General features: G+C 34.3%; 1 protein-coding gene across 1 annotated transcript; it reads left to right on the plus strand.

Moving 5' to 3' along the window:
- Positions 1 to 1,857: 1,857 nt before the first annotated feature.
- LOC133323345 (uncharacterized) lies at positions 1,858 to 16,667 on the plus strand (the record flags this gene model as incomplete). Its single annotated transcript, XM_061532284.1, has 3 exons — positions 1,858 to 1,977; positions 12,442 to 12,612; positions 15,829 to 16,667. Coding segments are annotated over 3 exons (1,067 nt in total), but the record flags the coding sequence as incomplete, so codon positions are not given.
- Between the last annotated feature and the right edge of the window lie 3,300 nt (positions 16,668 to 19,967).

Raw genomic sequence — 19,967 nt, forward strand, 5'->3', positions numbered from 1 at the left:
AGAGAGTTGGAAAAAAGTATCACAAGATAGAAAATATAAATTCTATGTTCTTAGTGAAGCCTATTAGTTTCATTCCAACGCCCGTTCGTGAATAGTGTCATTTCCTACAAATGATGAATAGTGGCATAGGAAATGTTGCAACAAATCGCTAGCCCTGACCTCATTTCTAGACGCGTTGCTCTAAAAGTTTTGTTGATGTTGTCCGCATTTTTACACAGAGAGTTAGAATTTTTTTTGGGATTATGAATCAAACGGGTTCAAATTCTTTATGGTCGTTAAGATACTGTTTATAACGGAGACCCATACGAGTGGTGGCAGAATCCCTCCCTGAGGGATTCCTTGTTCCTCATGGTTATTTTGCAGCTAAAGTATTTTCTTGTCGAAGGTGCCCTTGTTGTGGTGAACTGTACAGCGGTTTCCACTAACCTCCCCTTTATATACGCATGTTATCTATATGTTAGCGTATCAATGGATTTTTTTTTTTTTGATATTTATCATGATATTTGATATTTATCGAGTGTCCGTTCTTTGGTTTTGAGTAGAAATGAGGTTAAGCTTATTGGCCGGTAATATTTTGGCGTTGCTTTATTTGCCTTGCCGGGCATGGGAAGAAAGGCAACCAGGGCTTCCTGCCAGGCTCTCGGAGTGTAGGCAAGTGTTAAAGAGTACTGCTAAGCATGGTGATAAACAGTCCGCCTCTTTTTATAATAAAGCAAGGAAGACATTGTCTGGATCCACCGTTTTGAATGGAGGAAACTTTGTACAACGTAATATTTTTACCGTACTTAGATTATGTCTGTACATGGGACCATTCGATCCACTAATTCTAGTACCTCCGCCACAAATTCTAAATATTTTTCTAGAAATTCATTTTGTGATATGATGCGAATGGACTATCCGATTTGAATAAAACTTTGCACAATGTAATATTTTAACGACTGTGTAATGCTGAAAGATGGGACTTATCACTTAAGTCCTTGTAGTACCTCCCATTTTGAAAACTTTTAAACCCCATATGGAGCGAACGGAATATCAAATTTCATCCAATATTTATACATGGTAATGTATTTACCTTCCATATATCAAGCTTTAAAATGGTATCCGTTGGTCAACTCCTTCTGGTACCTTCCAAACCTACATTAAATCCTAAGATGGGCTCTATATGCAACCTCCTCCGGTACCTCCCCAAAGATGCCGAATAATAAAATCCGTATTCTACTACCTAGACCTCCGCAAACCATAGGCAGCGAGTATATATCTGTCGGCAACACCGACTGAACATTTTTTACTTGTATTATATTTCTGTATCAGATTATTTTTTTTACAATTTTATGCCCATTGTATCTGCTAGATTACCGTTTATTAAATTTTGTCTGCAGTTCAAAAGGTTATGTGTGTGTGTATAACCGCAAAGTTCGTTTGGTGTCTGTATGTGGTAAAATGACAATAAATGATTTGGTAGTCAATATTCATTGAAAGGCTACCTGTTTTTATTATTGCATACAATATGCAAAAATTAATCTATACGATATTTATAAATTTCATTAGAAACAATTTACTTTTTGGCATACATTTAAATTGAAACATAAATGGAACTTAAAACTTAACATATATTTTCAATGCATAGATTCTGAATTATTTTCTAATTAAGTATTTGTTAAAAATTTAAATAACGACAAAAACTATTGCTGCAATTTATATTTACTAAGCAATAACAGTTAATAATAATTATAAATAATTTATATATCCTATTTAATATTTTAGTTTGTATATATATGTATATATCAAGAATTAATGATATTTTATAATTTGCCTATGCTTCTACATTTTGTTGTTGTTATTGTTGTGTCATTACAGTTCATCCCGTTATACAAGTACCAAATCAATTAGTCGGTGCACCACTTGGCACTGATGTTCAAATTGAATGTCACGTAGAGGCATACCCCAAATCAATTAACTACTGGATTAAGGACACGGGTAAGTCTATATATGCATGGCTAACAAAGAACAAACTAAGCCAAATACACACACACATTCAAACATTAACTCACACTGACAAAAATGTATATGTATGTACGAATGTATGTAATATATGGAACATCAAATGATGTTCCCCTTACCCCCACACCACCACTCACATAACATTCCGCACAGATTTTCTACGGCTGCTGTAACGACCAGCGGCCTTACACTCTCGACATTATTAATGTACTGTGTTTGGACTGGTATTCTGTTCGGTATAGGTACGTGAGTCCTTGTCTGGTCATCACAATAAATGGCTGGGTGTATGTAGGTGTGTGTGTGTCTTGCATGTTTTAATATTTGTGCTAGAGTGTAGGGTGTAAATCAACATTAAACCACTGACTGCATTCTATTCACCATTGCCCGCCTCCATTTTAGTTTAACATTTTATAGACATTTACAACATAAGGTGCAACATCGAAACATGAATCAACATTAAATTTAGTTTTGCATTTCATCATCATCATTCTTACTTTTTTTTTGCGTTTCGTTTAAGGTATCATTTTTCATTTTCATTCAGATTTTTGGAAGAAGAAAATTGTAATATTTGCAGCCAATTTGATAAACAATTGACCAATTTATTGATGACTATTTAAACTAAGCTAGCAGTTGTATCTGACATACATGGTCAGTAAAGATTAATGAATATTAATTTTGGAAAAAAAAATCCAATTTTTTGCGATTTAATCGGAATTGGTTTTGTCTAGTGTTTTAATGTATTGATTCCAAAAAAAGTCTATAGTTGGAATTACTTTGATATGGCTCTAATTTGCGGTATTCTGAAGATTTTAGCCGGATTTGATTTAGCATTTTGAGTTCTTAGAGAGCATGGATCGCTGGTCGGTTTGTTAACGTGTGGCTCCGCAAAAAATACAATACTCCAAACGATGTGTATAAGATCATCACAGGTGACGAAACAAGGATCTATTCATATGAGCCTGAAACAATACAACAATAAGTCATGTGGGTCTTCGAAGACTTTCTTATTATGACCTTCATGAAGAAAAAAATACATCGTTAATTATTTTCGTCACCATAAAATGTTCCTTATGTGTTGAAAAATCATATTTTTCTTTTTTAATCTGAGGGGAAACCCCAATTTACGATTCTAAATATTGAAAATTTTTTATAAGGCCTGAACACAAATTTATGAAGGCTTGTATCGTATTTGTATGTAACATTTGCAAACACTGGGGAGACCTACAGTTATGTTTGAGAATATATTTTCCCGTCTATCCCCTGTCCATGTAATTTCATAAAAAAACACAGGTCGCATTTATTATATAATTGATATTTAATTTGCCATAGCTTATTCCTTTGGTCCAGGTGCTAAGTCTACAGGATGGACAAACATTAGCATCAGTAACTGAATTTAGTCTAGAATCGAGTTTGCAATTCAATGGGGATTGATATAGAAATTTGTCTATAAATATGCATTTCCCCGCTCTCCAAGAATCCCCATTGGTAATTTACAGCAATTTCAGTGGAAAATTCGGCTAAAACCTTAAAAATCCCGCGACCTTTATATGGAGGCGCTATGTTAATACAGAATCTCATTTTGATAAGTAAAAAATGTGTCATTCGGTTTTTCCGACAGATATGGTGGTTTTGTTGTATTAAATGCATATGTTTATTATCAAAGAGTTGATCATCCGTAGAGTGATACCAGAAGAGATTGCCCAATAGATCCATTTAAATTAACAGGTTTTCCAAATGTTGACCCTTTGTGGGGGGAGGTACCAGAAGTAGTATTGCAAATATATTACGATGTGCAAAATTTCGATAAACTTGGATATTCCGTTGGCTACATATGCGAGTTACAAATGTTGAAAATGTTTAGCCTTTAGGGGTACTAGAAGGAGTGGTCAGATAAATGTCATGTTACAATACAGGTATGTTTAAAAATGTTGACCATTTTGTTTAAAAAAGTGGAACTAGAAAAATAAGTTTACAAAAAAATTTTGTTATTGTTTTGACATTGTTGATTGTTATTGATTAAGAAAACTCTTCAAAAATTTTTTGATGGCGGGCATGATAACTCCTACCGGATCATCGGAATGGACCGAAAATTCCAACGGTGTTCGAAATACGACAATTTGCAGAGTTTGGGTCAAGTCCGCCAGATGGACGGATTTGGACCAAAGATACACGAGGACTAACACAAATAAAACCAAATGAAGCCTGTTTTTGCAGAGTGTATATACCCTCACTAGCATATTCAAAACTAAAACAAATTTCATGATTCGAGCTTTATAGGTTCAGCCAAATCTTCATTTTCAAATTTTGGTACCATTTAGTACACATTAAAATCAATCCAATAGAAATCATGATTCCAGCCCGATTGTTTCATATAATATAATTGTACCAAATTTAGTGTCATTTAAAACACATTAGTATGAATTTTCAAACCTGGATTCATACCCCAATCCTACACCCCAACAGTAACCTTATTTCCAATTTTCAGTGTTCCAGCTCTATCGGTTCACCAAAATACACATTTGGTACCATTTAGTACAAACTTCCAAAACTCTATATATTCCAATTCTACACATATTCCCCCAAAATTTATGTTGTACCAAATTTAGTACACATTAGTACGAATTTCCAAAACTTCCTACATAGCTTAATTCTACGCCCCAATAGTGATAATAACTTCAAATCCAAATTTGGTACCATTTAGTACATATTAGTATAAATTTCGAAAACTTCCTACATATCGCAATCCTATACGCCAACAGTGATCCTGACCAGGTTCACCCAAATTCAAATTTGGTACCATTTAGTAAACATTAGTACGAATTTCCCACACTCCAACAATGATCCTAACTCCAAATTTCAGGATACCAGCTTTCAAAACCCCCTCCTTATATCGACTCTACATTTCAATCATATTTCGCATTCCAAATTTCGGTTCTATCCATTTTTGGCTCTATCCATTTAGTACTTTTCGTGCCATTATAGAACGAAGCGTATAAAAATTTCGGTGGAAAAGTACTGCTAAAACCTTGTGTATCAATATATATAGTTTTTCACAAATCTTAGTTTTAACCTCCAATGTCTACAAATTATTTTCTGCGAAGAGAAAATGCGAATAAACCTTCAAACGTAATTGGTAATTTTTGGAGGAAGATTTAACACCCCACCAACACTTAAAAATAATGGGGCTACCCGGAAACGGGGGCCAATATTAATAATTTTTGGTGGTGAGATTTCCTATATATTTTTCTTTTTTTAATGGAGCTCTTGGGCTGGGTGGGGAATTGCTTTCAACCCCATAGCGAATTTTCAACCTCTCTCAAAAGTAAAGTGGACCAAAAAATATTAACCAAAAACTACCCACACGTAAATTGTTTTGGAAACAAGACAATATAATTGCTACAACCAATTCATATCTTCTCTTTATCCCTAATAATTTCCCAATTATTTGGACATTCATTCACTACCATCCACAGACACACACACACTCTGATGACACTTAACACAAATCAAATTAACTAAAATAACAATTATGATTATGCCAATCATCATCGTATTTAGCCATGTACACTAAGTGAACAACAATAATCGGCACCCTCCCTCATCTTCTTCAATACTGGACTTGTTAGGAGTGAAATCAACACGTACGGATTTACGTTGAAAGCAGTCATACACACACATACACTCACACGCACTCACCGCACAAATTCGAATAAATTCTGGCACTTTATAAACAATAAGAATGAAACCACTCCAACATGTGAACAATCAACACACACACCCATACATTTACAGAACAAATCGCCCCCAAGAGACAAGGCGATGAAAGTAAGCTTGTAATCATAGACTTGGAAATCCACACATACACACATATTCAGACACCCACAAACTTACAAATATCCACACATTAAAATCTAAGCAGAATCTCCCACAATTCCACTATTATGTTTTGTACAACACATCTACTTACATGACGATAACAAGTACTCAGCCAATTGTAGTTGGATGTACACAAGCATGGGGAGCGGATGGAGTGAGAAGGCCGCCGTCGTCACATGTGTCCTTAGTTGTATAAATACGCATTTTATGCGATTGTTATGACTAGTGACGGCACTTTTATAACAGTTACTATTGTTGTGGAGTTAACTTTGAATGGAAACAATCATAAAAGTAGCAAAATTATAACAAAATAAACAACATCAACAAACACCCCTTCCTTCTTTTTTGTTGTAAAGTGTCGGCACACTTAGGAGAATGTTGTAGATGGATTAGAAATAGAAATGGTAAAATTATTGCAGATTGTGATGTTGGGGTGGCGTGGAAAAAATTTGAATTAATACAAGATATTTCAAAACACATATAAAAATAGAAGGAGAAAATGCCTTTTTAACATATTAACATATTATAATTTATCGAATTTCTGATGCACGTAAATTAGGTCAAGGACATCGGAGATATTATCAAAATTAAATGAATTTATAAAAAAATCGAATGTCTACTTCAAAGTTAACAGAAGTGCAACATAACCTTCTTATTTTCCAATATTTTAAACACGTTTCCGAATTTAAGCCAGTAAGGAAAGATAATAAAGTCGGACTGGGCTGAATATAAGATACCGTTCACCACTTTGGGTATGTTCTACATATGTATCCTTCGAGGGAACATTGACATGAAATTGAACGAATTTAAACAAGTGATCTTTATCTATAAGTCGTCCGACTAACATCAGTCCATACACATGATATTCTGCAACCTATTCTAAATTTCATTTCATTCGGGCAGATCTGGAGTCGTTTGCGTACAATTGGAAAAATTTATGTAAATCGATTTATAGCAAGCTATTCGGTATGCCGCACTATTCAAAATTTAATCTCAACCAGATACTCGTTCGAAATATATATGGATGCTATGTCTGCATCTGCACCAATTTGAACAAAACACAATATAGTCACAGTAGTGTCAATTTGCTAAGTTATGCAAAATCTCATGACAATCGGACAAACATTAGGAGTTTGGTGCACCATTTATCTAAAATCGGACGAAAATATATATGTGAGAGCTATATCTAAATCTGAATCTGAATCGAAACTTAGCACACATCATTCTAGGCTCAATTCAATACGCTAGGTCAAATTTCATGCAAATCGAATGAAATATAGGGACCTTGGTACACAATTCACATAAAATCGTACGAAAATATATATATGGGAGCTATATCTAAATCTGAACCGATTTTCAGGAAACATAACATACATAATTTTAGACTCAATTTAGTACGCTATGCAAAATTTCGTGCAAATCGAAATATATATAGGGGCTTTGGTACACAATTTATATTAAATCGGTCGAAATATATATGGGAGTTATATCTGAATCTGAACCGATTTTCAGGAAACTTAGCACATATCATTCTAGACTTAATTCAGTACGCTATACGAGATTTCGTGAAAATCGAAAGAAAGGGACATGTATGGATTTTTATATTAAATCGGACGTAAATATATATGGGAGCTATATCTAAAACGGGACCGATTTCAATAAAACTTCACATACATCAGAGTGAACCTAATTTAGTATGCTGTGCAAAATTTGGCTCAATCAGACAAATATTGTGCGCTTGCTGCACCATTTACCTAAAATTTGACGAAGCTATATATGGGAGCTATATCTATATCTAATCCATGCGTTATGCAACATTTCGTCTCAATCGGGCAAAAAATGAGAGTTTGGTGCACCATTTACATAAAATCGGACGAACCTATATATGGAAGCTCTATATCTAAATCTGAACCGATTTCAACAAAACTTCAAATACATCAAAATGGACCTAATTCAGTACTCGGTGCAATCAAATAAATATCAATCAGACAAATATTGGATGTTTGGTGCACCATTTTTATAAAATCGGCCAAAAATATATATGAGAGCTATATCTAAACCTAAGCCGATTTTCCCAATTTCAATAGGGTTCGTCCTTGGGCCAAATAAGTGACCTATGCCAAATCTATCGTATTCGGATCATAAATGCGACTTGTACTTTGTTCACAAAAATACATGGATGGACGGACAGACGGATAGGCATAAATCGACTTTGAAAGTGATTCTATGTATATTCTCAACAGGAACTACGTGTTTATCTGGTTTCCTCTTGCCTATTAAAAACATACACTATTATGTTTTGTACAACACATCTACTGTTTTGTACAAACCCATACTACCCTGTACCGCAGTGTGGTGAAGGGTATAAAAACCGAATTGGTTGTAGTTTGATATTTTGGATTCCGATTGGGATTGACTGATTGACTGACTGTTTGACTGACTGATTTAACGATTTATCAACGCACAGAAGAAACGGCTGAAGCTAGAATCTTGAAATTTTGGGTCTTAGCCCAAATGTGACAGATAAGGCTGGGTTTTTGGAAATTCGTACTAGAACGGTACGAAAAGTACTAAAACGAACTAAATGTGATGCCATTTGTATTTGACGAACCGGTGGTGGTCTATGATGGAGTGTAGGATAGATGTACCAAAGGTTTTTTGGAAATTCGAACTATAACTATCCGAAAAGTACGTAAATATACAAAATTTGGTACAATTCTGTAGCATGTGAACGGATAGAGGTAAAAACTTGGAATTTGAATTGCGAATTAGGCTTGGGAAGTAGGGTCGATATAAGGAGATGGTTTTGAAACCGTGTACTCATGTGTACGAAAAGTGCTATATTTGGTACAAAATTAATTTAGAGGTACAAATGGAGCTGGAATCCTGAAAATTGATATTAACATTACCGTCGGAGTATAGGATTGGGATATGTACGTAGTTTTGAAAATTTGTTACTTATGTGTACGAAAAGTACTAAATCGTACTATAATTGGTACAATTTGAATTGTGAGTGAACTGATAGAGTTTGAATCCTAAAACATGGATTTAGTGTTTGAATACTAAAACATTTAGGAAGTGTTGAAATTTTGTACTACTGTGTACTAAATTTTGTACAGTTTGAATTGTGGGCGAATCGATAGAATTGGTATCTTGAAACTTGGATTTAGGATCATTGTGGGGGTGTAGGATTGGGATATGTAGGAAGTTTTAAAAATTCGTACAAATGTGTACTAAATTTTGTACAATTTAAATTTTTGGTGAACCAATACATCTGGTATCCTGAAATTTGGTGTTAGGGTTACAGTTTGGATTACAGTTTCAAAATAGTATCAAATGTGGATTTGAGTAAACCGATAGAGCTAGAATCTTGAAATTTGAATTTAGGATCACTGTCGGGATATAGGATTGGGCTATGTAGAAAGTTTTGGATATTCGTAATAATGTTTACTAAATGGTACCAAATGGTGGTTAGGATCACTGTTGGGGGGTTCGAATGGGGTATGTAGGAAGTTTTGGAAATGTCTACTAATGTGTACTAAATGGCACTATATTTGGCACAGTTTGGATTAAAAGCTAACCGATAGAGCTGAAATCTTGAAATTGAGTAATAAGATTTTCATTGGATTGCATGATGTAGGTAGTAATGGAAATTTGTACCTATGTGTATTAAATGGCACTAAATTTGAAACAAATTGGATTTAGGTGAACCGATAGAATCCTGAAATTTGAAATTATGATTGGGGTATGTGGCAAGTGTTGGAAATTCGTATGTTAATGTAGGAAGTTATGGCAATTTATATATTTATGTTTACTAACTGGTACTTAATTTGGATATGGGTTAAGCTATAATTGAAATTTGGAAATTTAACAAGAGTGCAAAGGGTAAAAAATAATACCTAATTTTGTATAGAGCATGATTTCTTTTGCGGTCAGAATTTGTGTGTAGGGTTGAGTACTATAAGAGAACATTGGTACTAAATAAGAGAACATTGGTTCTAAAAGTGTTAATATTGGTTGGTATTGGGTTTTAAATACTTCCCACATTCGCTGACGAAGTAGCGGGTATATGCTAGTGACTAATAAAGGTATATACACTTTGTTGTATACATTATCGAAATATGTTTCTTTGGATCAAATCCTTTTCAGACAATTTAGAGTAAATTTGCAAATGCCTGTCTGTGTGACTGTTTAGCTGATGCGACCGATAACTCTCCAAGAGAGTAACCGGTTTTATCCAGACTTTGGACATTGTAATATTTCTTCCAAACTTAAATCCACTTCATGGAAGGAGAATATCGGTCCACTCCTTCTGGTACCGTCCACACAAAATGGTCAACATTTTGCTGAAAATTATTTCGTAATATCAGTAAGATATCGGATCTTCTAAACTATAAATATACAATTGAATTATTTATGTCGCTGGATGTTGTATGTCTCCCTTGTGAAATTATAAAATATGGACTTATTGCCTTTAGATTTATGTGATTTGTTAGATTTATGATGAAACGGGCTATATAAATATTGAAATAAATTATTATATAATATTATGATTTTTTCAATATTTGCTAGGGTTACCATCATCGGTGAATGCGTAATGATACAGAAATAATTCGAATCAATATAAATAGCCTGAATCATACCCTATCCGATAGTATCAAGGATTGTTTGACAGAGTTGCCATGTTAATAGAAAATTACAGATTTTGGAAGTTTATAAATTTATTTAATAAAATTTGTACTTTTCATATGACAGCACTTTTATTTTAATATCTGCAATACGAAAAATTTTATGGGGAAAAGAATTGAGGTGCGACTGTTTTAAGATCGTGTCGTCAGCGCCATCTATTGATGGTCACGATTCAAATCAACACAAGTGTTTGCCATGGTTGCCTTCATAACTGAAAATCACAGGTATCTTAGATTCTTCATAAATTTTGAAGGCGTAAGGATATTGATTGCCGCGATTAACCATTATCTTACAGTATCTAAGAATGTTTACCATGGTTTTCTCGGATTCTTCATAACTGTTAAACAGATACACATTAAATGTATATTTTCAGCTTAGAATAGCTTCTTTGTAATTGCGTTAAGACTATTTACTGTAGTTGCTATGGCATCAACAAAGGCATTAGTTTTCCAAACCAAGCTCTCTAAGTGTATAACATGTGGAGAGATAATCGCATCTCTAAAAAATAAGTCCCATATTGCTACAAATATATAATAGTCACTAAAAATTAATATTGTAGTGGAAAATTTGAATCCTAATATTTCACAAGAAAGTTTAAGATTGTAGCTTTCATATGCCACCGATTTTGTTTTAATATATGCACAACGAAAAAAGTTGTAACAAAAAGAAATGAGGTGTGTAATTTTCATAAACTCTTCGTCAGCGCCATCTAATGATGGACAGCATGCAAATCAGGCACATCAGCTTTTCGAGTCCATCTTTCAAAGCCTATAACTTTTGAAAATATTTTTGCATTTCAATGAAACTGCTGTCTTATATAAGCCACATATAAGCCACCCACATATAACCGACAGAATTTAAAGAAAACTTAAACGAATAATAAAATTTATGTATAATTCCGTAGACCACCCCCATCCATAGGCTGATGATATTTATCCGACTGACACGTTTTTACATGTCCAACTCATAAAGGAGTAACAAACTAAAAACTGATTATTTTTCATTAAAAGAATTAAGGTGCTAATATGAATTGAAACTTATGAATCACTTTGCTTTCTAAACCATATCCTATTCTGACTACTCCTCATTTGAGAAATTTAATAAAAACTTTATTAAAATAATAACGAAGAATATTTACTTTAAATCGAAATTCGAATTTATATATTTACATTTCAGACGGGCTTTATGCAAATTAATTGTTTTAAATTTGTGAAAATGTTTAATTAATTTCATGAATATATTATTGATGATACAAAAATATACATTTACATTTCACTTTGTTATTTTTGTAATGGATAAACAATTAATTGAAAATTGTTAAATTAATATTTTTCTAAGACAATATCAATTTAAATGTGGCGTATGAGTGACGGATGTATACCAAATATAAATCATACGCCCTTTAGTTCTATTTAATCGAAATATAACATTTAAGCGATTTGAATCTTTTCACACCAGCACAGACACACACATTTATTGTTATTTTAACACTCTTTCAGTGTGAAATTCCTTTTGTAATCTTTTCCGAAAATATTTACACAATAGAAGATGTATGGCCAGACGAACGCCAATCTCATTGTCATCATCAACTCCACTTTGACTCAATATTTGTTTAACAAAAATCCCATAAATAAACCCAATACAAAACACATACCCACACACAAACACACATTTAAATAAATATTGGTGATTTATTCCAACACAAACTATGTACATACATATATACAATATGAGTAAATAAATAACAAAATATTTGTCTTCTCTCTCCCCCACTATTCTACATCGCTGTTATGGACCTTTGTTGCCTTCATATGAAAAAATGCGGAAAACAAAAACGGATACATGGGATTTTGTCGTTCATTGTTGTGTCAACAGGTGAGATGATTGTGTCATCGTTAAAATATCACGTACAGGATGTATCCAAATCAATGTACGAAACAAAAATGACACTCATTGTGAGGAAATTCCAGAAGGACGATGTCGGCTCGTATCGTTGTATTGCCAAAAATTCACTGGGTGAAGTGGATAGCAGTATACGTTTATATGGTGAGTACAAAAATATTAAATACATTGTTAGAAAAAATATATATTTATAGTTAGTTACATATGTTTGTGGTGTTCTCTTTTTAGAAGTGTCACTTAAAAAAAAATAAATAATCTAATGGAGTTTGAATTCAGTATCATCGATTCTGTGTAACTTTTGGTACGAATGGGTACAGAAAGCCCAAATTTAAAATACCATTTTTATGCAAAGATCTATTATCTTTAAAAATTGTCGAAATTTTTAAAAATATTGCATTTTTTTCGAACGTTCCCACGTCTCACTTTCCTATCTGACCGAGGGGCTAACATAGAATCATATTTTAATATCTTATGATTGATGATAGTCTATACACTTTGCTACGGCAAAATGTGCCACATCGAAATATTGCTTTAACACCCCATGTTTCTTTTGATCAAATCCGTTTCAGACCGTTTGGAGTCAATTTGCAAATACCTGTCCTTCCGTTTGTATGTGTGGCCGGCTGGTGCGGCCATGCAAACTTTGCACACCATAATATTTCCTTCAAACTTAGTTTAAGTTAGAAGATGCGAAATATCGTTCCACTCCTTCTGGTTGACCGATGGTCAAAATTTGGTCAACATTTTGAAAATTAATTTTATTCCCATATTTGATCATTTGTGGCACAATTTTCAATACTCCAATATCACTTTACCAAGCCTAGATTTGGGCTGTTTTGTTGCCGTTTTAAAGGTAACTTCATAATGCCTCTCTCATAGAAGTCCTGCTCTCTACTTGCAAAAAAAAACTCTGGTAGTCGATTTTCACAATCCTCCCTATATACTATTTTTATACCCTTTACAACGTTGTTGTCAGGGTATTATAGCTTTGTGCAGCCCCAAGAGTTTGTAACGAAATATTGGTCCTAGACCCACCATTAAGTATACCGATCGTCATATCTCGACTAGCTGAGGCGATCTAGACATGTGTGTCCGTCCGTCTGTCCGTCAGTCCATTATAATTTGTAAACACGATACAGGCCACAGTTATGTACCAATCTTCATGAAATTTTGCATATAAGATGGGTTCTGGCCAATGAAGGCCCCTATTGTTTTTGGAAAAGATCGGTTGATGTTTAGGGGATGAAATGGACCAAAAACTTTATTTTTGTCGGTTTTTCTGGTCGCTCCAGAGGCCGCAATTACGACCCAAACGCCGCGAATTTTTGCATGGAGAAGGGGATCAGTCCAAAGAATAAACATGCCTGTTTTGATAAAGATCGGTCAATATTTAGCGGGTCAAATGGACCTTGACTTTTGTGTGAAAAATGACAAAATTTGGATTCTATGGCGTATATATTTACTCCTAAAGAACATAGACCCCAGAAGTTGATAGTATATCCAAGAGGAGTGGCTGACCATTAAATTGATACCAATTATATTGTCGTATGTTCTCGGAGGTGGGAGTTACACTTAAATATTCACCGTTGCTTATGTACTCAGATATTATTTAGTAACCCATTACCACACTAGAGGGCGAAAATATAGCGCTGATCGCTTTGAAATTTTCCATGAGGTTCCAGTTATGGTCAAGGACAACGCCTAAAATTTTCGGTGATGATCAGATTATAATTATAGAATGAAGTGGACCGAATACATAATTTTTTGTGTTTTTTTTATGCCAATAATAAGCCGAACATAACAACACAACCCACGGTGAAGTGAATCTGAACAATTAATTAGAAGAGCTGTATTGAATATTACAAATATTCGGAAAATATGCCAGTGTGAGGAAGATGTGCTGTTGACCTCTAAACGGCCTAGAGGGAGCAAATATCACGAAATATCTCCCAGGCTCGAAATAAACATTCGTAGAAAGTTAGAGTTCCGTGGTAGTTGTGAAGGGTATCGTAAGGTCGGCCACGTCCGACTATACTGCTCCGCTCACTGATTTATCATTAAAGAAATTTTGCAATGCAATAAAAAGGTGATAATCGCTTGGTGCCAAGTCCGGACTGTATGGCGGATGCATTAAAACTTCCCAACCAAGCTCCCGATGTTTCTGGCGAGTCACTGTAGATATGTGAGGGACCTAGCCTTGTCCTGGTGGAACACGACATCTCTCCTGTTGGCCAGGTCTGGCCGTTTCTGGTTTAAAGCAATTTTATGGTCGGTTTTTAACTCCTGGGCGATGTTACGTCTGCAGACATGGGGGACAACTTTGATCACTTCTCCGATTTTATAGACATTTGAAATGTACCAAATTTAATCTAATTGGGACCATAAAAGCGATATATATTCTGCCAGACATCAGAAAGTTATTCTTTGCATATCCTTAAAAGTAACTATGGGTCTATCTCATTTTCTTTTGCATGTTAAAATCTTATGCACAAAGACAAACAAAAAAACAGCTACGTGGTCTGAGGTTCTCATCGCCAGAAGATGCTGTTGAATCATTGAACATTGAACGATCAAGCTTATTCGATATGAAGGTCATATTTTGACTAGCTGAGTCGATCCAGACATGTGTGTCCGTCCATCTGTCCATTATGATTTGTAAACACACTATACGCCACAGTTAAGGATGAAGAAATCGTGCATGTAGAATAGCTTCTGGCCAAAGAAGATCCCTATTGTTATTTGTAACGATAAGCTTATGTGTAGGGAATGAAATGGACAAAAAATAAAGTTATATTCCGCATATAACGAAATTTTATATGAGAAGCGGGATATGAAAATTGAAAAAAATCTATCTTATGGCGTAAAAATTTGCTTCGGAAAAACATAATTCTGAAAACATGTCAGAGTAAGAAAGAGAGGCTCTTGACTCCCAATCGGTCAATAGGGTGTATATATCGTGAAATTTTGGACAAAAAGTTAGTTAGTTTACCGAATGACACGTGTATGGTTTGAAGCCGGTTGATATAATGTTAACCGACCACCTAAGTTGGTGCGTCTATCCGATCGATGGGATGTTAGAATAGCGAAATGAGAACTTTGTAGTATAATAAATGTGCACTCAGTGAAAATTATTGCCCAAATTATTGGTACTAAGTATATTTTCCAACTATTTTGACATCGTTTTTGGTATTTTGAAGATCACAGCCAATATTTTCAACCATGTGTTTCATTTAAGTTTAAATAACTCCATTAAACTATGTAAAAGTCCAGCAACTATTAAAAAATAATTCTATTTTTTATTATCCTCCGTTCACCACATTTTACCTTTTGTCTTACTTGTTTTTTGTTTTCAATTTACAGAAATTCCTGGACCAAGTCGTAAAACACCGGTTAATAAACATGGTGGAAGTAATGCTGATGCCGACACCAATGACATTTTAAAGCAAAAACAATTACGCGTCACATATCAGCCCGATGATGAAGATCTTTATGGTTCTGCAGAGGATTTTGATGACGGAGATTTAGCTCTACCGCCATTAACACCAAATGTCTACTATACCTCGGCCAATGCAGCAGGTGGCGGTGGCCTTAATGCCAACGGTGCTGGGTCCAGTGCAGGAGGAGCAGGAAGTAATTCCGGCACCAACCACCATAAACATGCCACACATAAACCAAATATGGTGGGATCCGAAGTTGGCGGTGGTCGTAACCACTACAACACTATGGGTAACTCTTTTGAATATGGCATCGCAACGGGTAACAATGGTGGTGGTGGTGGAGCGAATGGCGGTAGCCTTAATGGTCTGCCCGGTGTTATAGGCAGCAGCAATGCTGTTACTCGTAAGCCGATATTTTATGGCAAAACGGATGTTCGCGGTGGTGGTGTTGGTGTCGGCACTATGGACAATAATGACATCACCTCCAAGGCATCGAGCTTCATGCGGAAAATGTCAATAGCACCGCTGGCGAATGTTGGGCAGAATTCTTGTTGGTGGTGTTGGCTGTGGCGGTGGTGTTGTTGGCCATTTCACGACCATCATTGGCCATATTTAATAGTTTTATTGTCAGTTTTGTACAGTTTAATCGCAACACGAACAACAACAACGCCAGTAATATTTTTCAACAATTTATTATAATACACAACAACAGCAGCAGCAACAACATGAGGCGAGCGGACATGAATATAAGCGCACACAATAAGACATACACTGCGGTAAGAAAAACCAACAACAGCTGCAGTAACAAACAAACACACAACAAAAACAACCACAACAAAAAATGACAATGTACAGTTTAAGAATATTATTAAAAAATTAATAATAATAAAACATCGCTAGTTGCAAAACTTTACGTAGAACGTAAAGTTTTAAGAAACACAAAACAAAATTTCAACCTTAAAAAATTAAAAAAAAACAAGAAACTAAATTTGGTTTGAATTGAAAAACCCCCAAACCAACTGAAACGAAATTTATAACAAAGAAAATACGAATATTGTTAGTTATCATGTTACCAAATGTCAAAACCAAGAAAAAAACTAAAATTAAAGAAAAATGTGTTGTTTATATCTACATACATAAATATAAAAAATTATATATATATATAATCATTAAATTCAAAGATAATAAAAATATGTTTTTTTTTATATAAAAATTAAAAAGAGAAAAATTGATTTCCATATATAACAAAATACATGAATAGGACAATTACATATATTATTTATATATAAATGAAATAAAAAAAATAATTTAATAAAAAAAAACTAAATATTTATAATAATTTTATAAAGAAATATAATATAACACTTATGGGGATATTATGGAATAGAGCTATCAATATTTGAAACAAGATTTAAAAAAAAAAACAATGTGTTAAGATAGTTTATGAGGCGTACGATTGATTTTATGTGTGATTTTGATTAGTGTTGAACGTGTGTTTAATTTGAAGTATTACATTTCTATTCGAAATTCAAAATATTTGTGTTCCCATTCAGGGATTTAATTTGTAATACAACAACTCGAAATGGTGATTCAACACATGTGTCTTGTGTGTCCGCAAGTATGTAAAATGCACGGCACAGGTCTCAATGAAATGTGGACATACATTGCCGCTACTCCCAGTAAGGAAATGAAAAAAAAAAAACAAGTGAAAAAGCGTTAAGTTCGGCCGGGCCGAACTTTGGATGCCCTCCACCATAGATATACTGACAGGCACTTGAAATGAAAATATAGGGAAAATACCAAAAAGTGGACCTATATCGACATTTCCAGAAACCGGTTATGTAAACCACAATGTAAACTATAAAACAAATTTCAGAAATTTTTAATGGACAATTATACCCTCAGCTTTATGGACAATGAGGGTGACACGGTTAAAATGGTTCTAGACCCCATGTTTCTTTGGACCAAATTTGTTTCAGAAATTTTTGATTTCATTCAAACTTTGGCCATCTTATTATTTCTTCCAAACATAGTTCGAGTTCGAAGATGGGGAATATCGGTCCACTCCTTCTGGTACCTCCCACACAGGGGCTAGTTCTAAATACGGGTTATAGTTCATATGTAGTTCATTATCGAACCTTACGTTCTAGTTTTTTTATCTCGAACAAATTGCATAACTATTTTAATATAAAAAAGCGGGTTATATGGGGACTACCCCAAAAAGGGGGTGCATATTCATAATTTTTTGTAGGGAAATTTGTTACCGTAAACAACTACAAAAAACCAAATTTCAGCTAATTCGGTTGAAAAACGTGCTCAAGAACCTCAAAATATCGAAAATTGGGGGTACCCTTATATGGGGGCTACCAGAAAAATTGGACCTATATTTATAATTTTAGGTGGAGATATTTAGCACCCAATAAGAACCAAATGTACCAAATTTCAGCGATTTCGGTTAAAAAACGCGCTCAAGAACCCCAAAATACCGACATTTGGAGGGCTACCAGAAAAAATGGAACTATATTTATAATTTTCTGTAGAGAGATTTGCTACCCAATAATAACTGAAATTACTAAATTACAGCCAATTCGGTTGAAAACTACGATCAAAACCCCCAAAATACTTAAAATTGGGGGTACCGTTACATGGGGGCTACCAGAAAAAATGGACCTATATGTATAATTTTTTGTGGAGAAATTGGGTACCCAATAGCAACTCAATATATCAAATTTCAGCGAATTCGGTTGAAAAACGCGCTCAAGAACCCCAAAACACGGAAAATTGTGGGGTACCCTTATATGGGAGCTATGCCTAAACGTGGACCGATATATCCCATCTTCGAACTTGACCTGCCTGCAGACAAAAGACTCTGTGCAAAATTTTGGCGATCTATCTCAACTCGTTTAGAAGCTAGAGTGATTACAACAGACGGACGGACAGACGGACATGCTTAGATCGTCTTAGCTGATCAAGAATATATAGGGGAGAGGGGGCACCTTTGAACGTGGGGCACCTTTGAACAGCGCTCATAAAAAATATTTTTACCCGCAACCACATTTTTGCATATGGCAACCTTGTTCTCTATATGCGTAAACCACTTTGGCTTGCTTTTTCAGTTGTCGAAAAATTGTGCATGGATGACCATATTTTCTCAGTGCCATTGTAAACTTTTTTCTTTTGGTTGTAAGGGCGCAGGAAGAATTCTGTGAAAGTTTTCTTTCGTTAAACAAATTATTTGCATTCCAACAATCATTTCAAACATAACTAATGTAATTTCTTTCATATATATTTATTACAAAAAAAGTTATTTTAAATTTCCGTAAAATGCCATGGGTGGGGCACCTTTGAACATGCCCATTAAACTCGAGTAAAAAAAGGAGTTTTTAACTTTTGGTTTCGATTTCTCAAAATTTCAAATGGGCTAATAAGATTACGAAATTAACTGTATTTTTCACCATATTAATTTTCGTTTTTAAGTCATTTTATGTTTTAATAACTTTTGATCTAATTTTTTTAAATTTTGAGAATTTTTTATATATTTTTTAATGAATTAATGCATTTCTGATATGTATGAATAAAATACATACATATTTGAACATAAACACTGTAAAAACCCATGTCGTTCAAAAATGCCAACCCCTGTTCAAAGCTGCCCCCCTAGGGGGGCAGTTTTGAACACTTTGACTTCGTCCATTAAAACAGTAATAAAATATATTTATCAAGCTTATAGTATGTCATATGTATATTCATTCTAAAGGTTACATATGTACCTATTAGTTAAAATTTATAAGAAACCAAAAATTATAAAATAAAAAATTTTATAAGGTTTGAAAGCAAAAAGTGTTCAAAGGTGCCCCCCTCTCCCCTATACTTTATAGCAACGGAAATGAATATTTCGATGAGTTACAAACGGAAGAACAAAATTAATATACCCTCCATACTATGGTGGAGGGTATAAAAATCGGGCAGGCCAAATATATGATGCCCTTCACCACTATAGGTACATACCAGAGATGCTCCTAAGATTTTTATTGTAACCAACAGCAATATACAGTTTCGGCC

This window comes from Musca vetustissima, unplaced genomic scaffold (genome assembly GCF_032173495.1).
Source record: "Musca vetustissima isolate MV318-11 ecotype Yass unplaced genomic scaffold, APGP_CSIRO_Mvet_v1 utg13423, whole genome shotgun sequence".
NCBI classification, from domain to species: Eukaryota; Metazoa; Arthropoda; class Insecta; order Diptera; family Muscidae; genus Musca; species Musca vetustissima.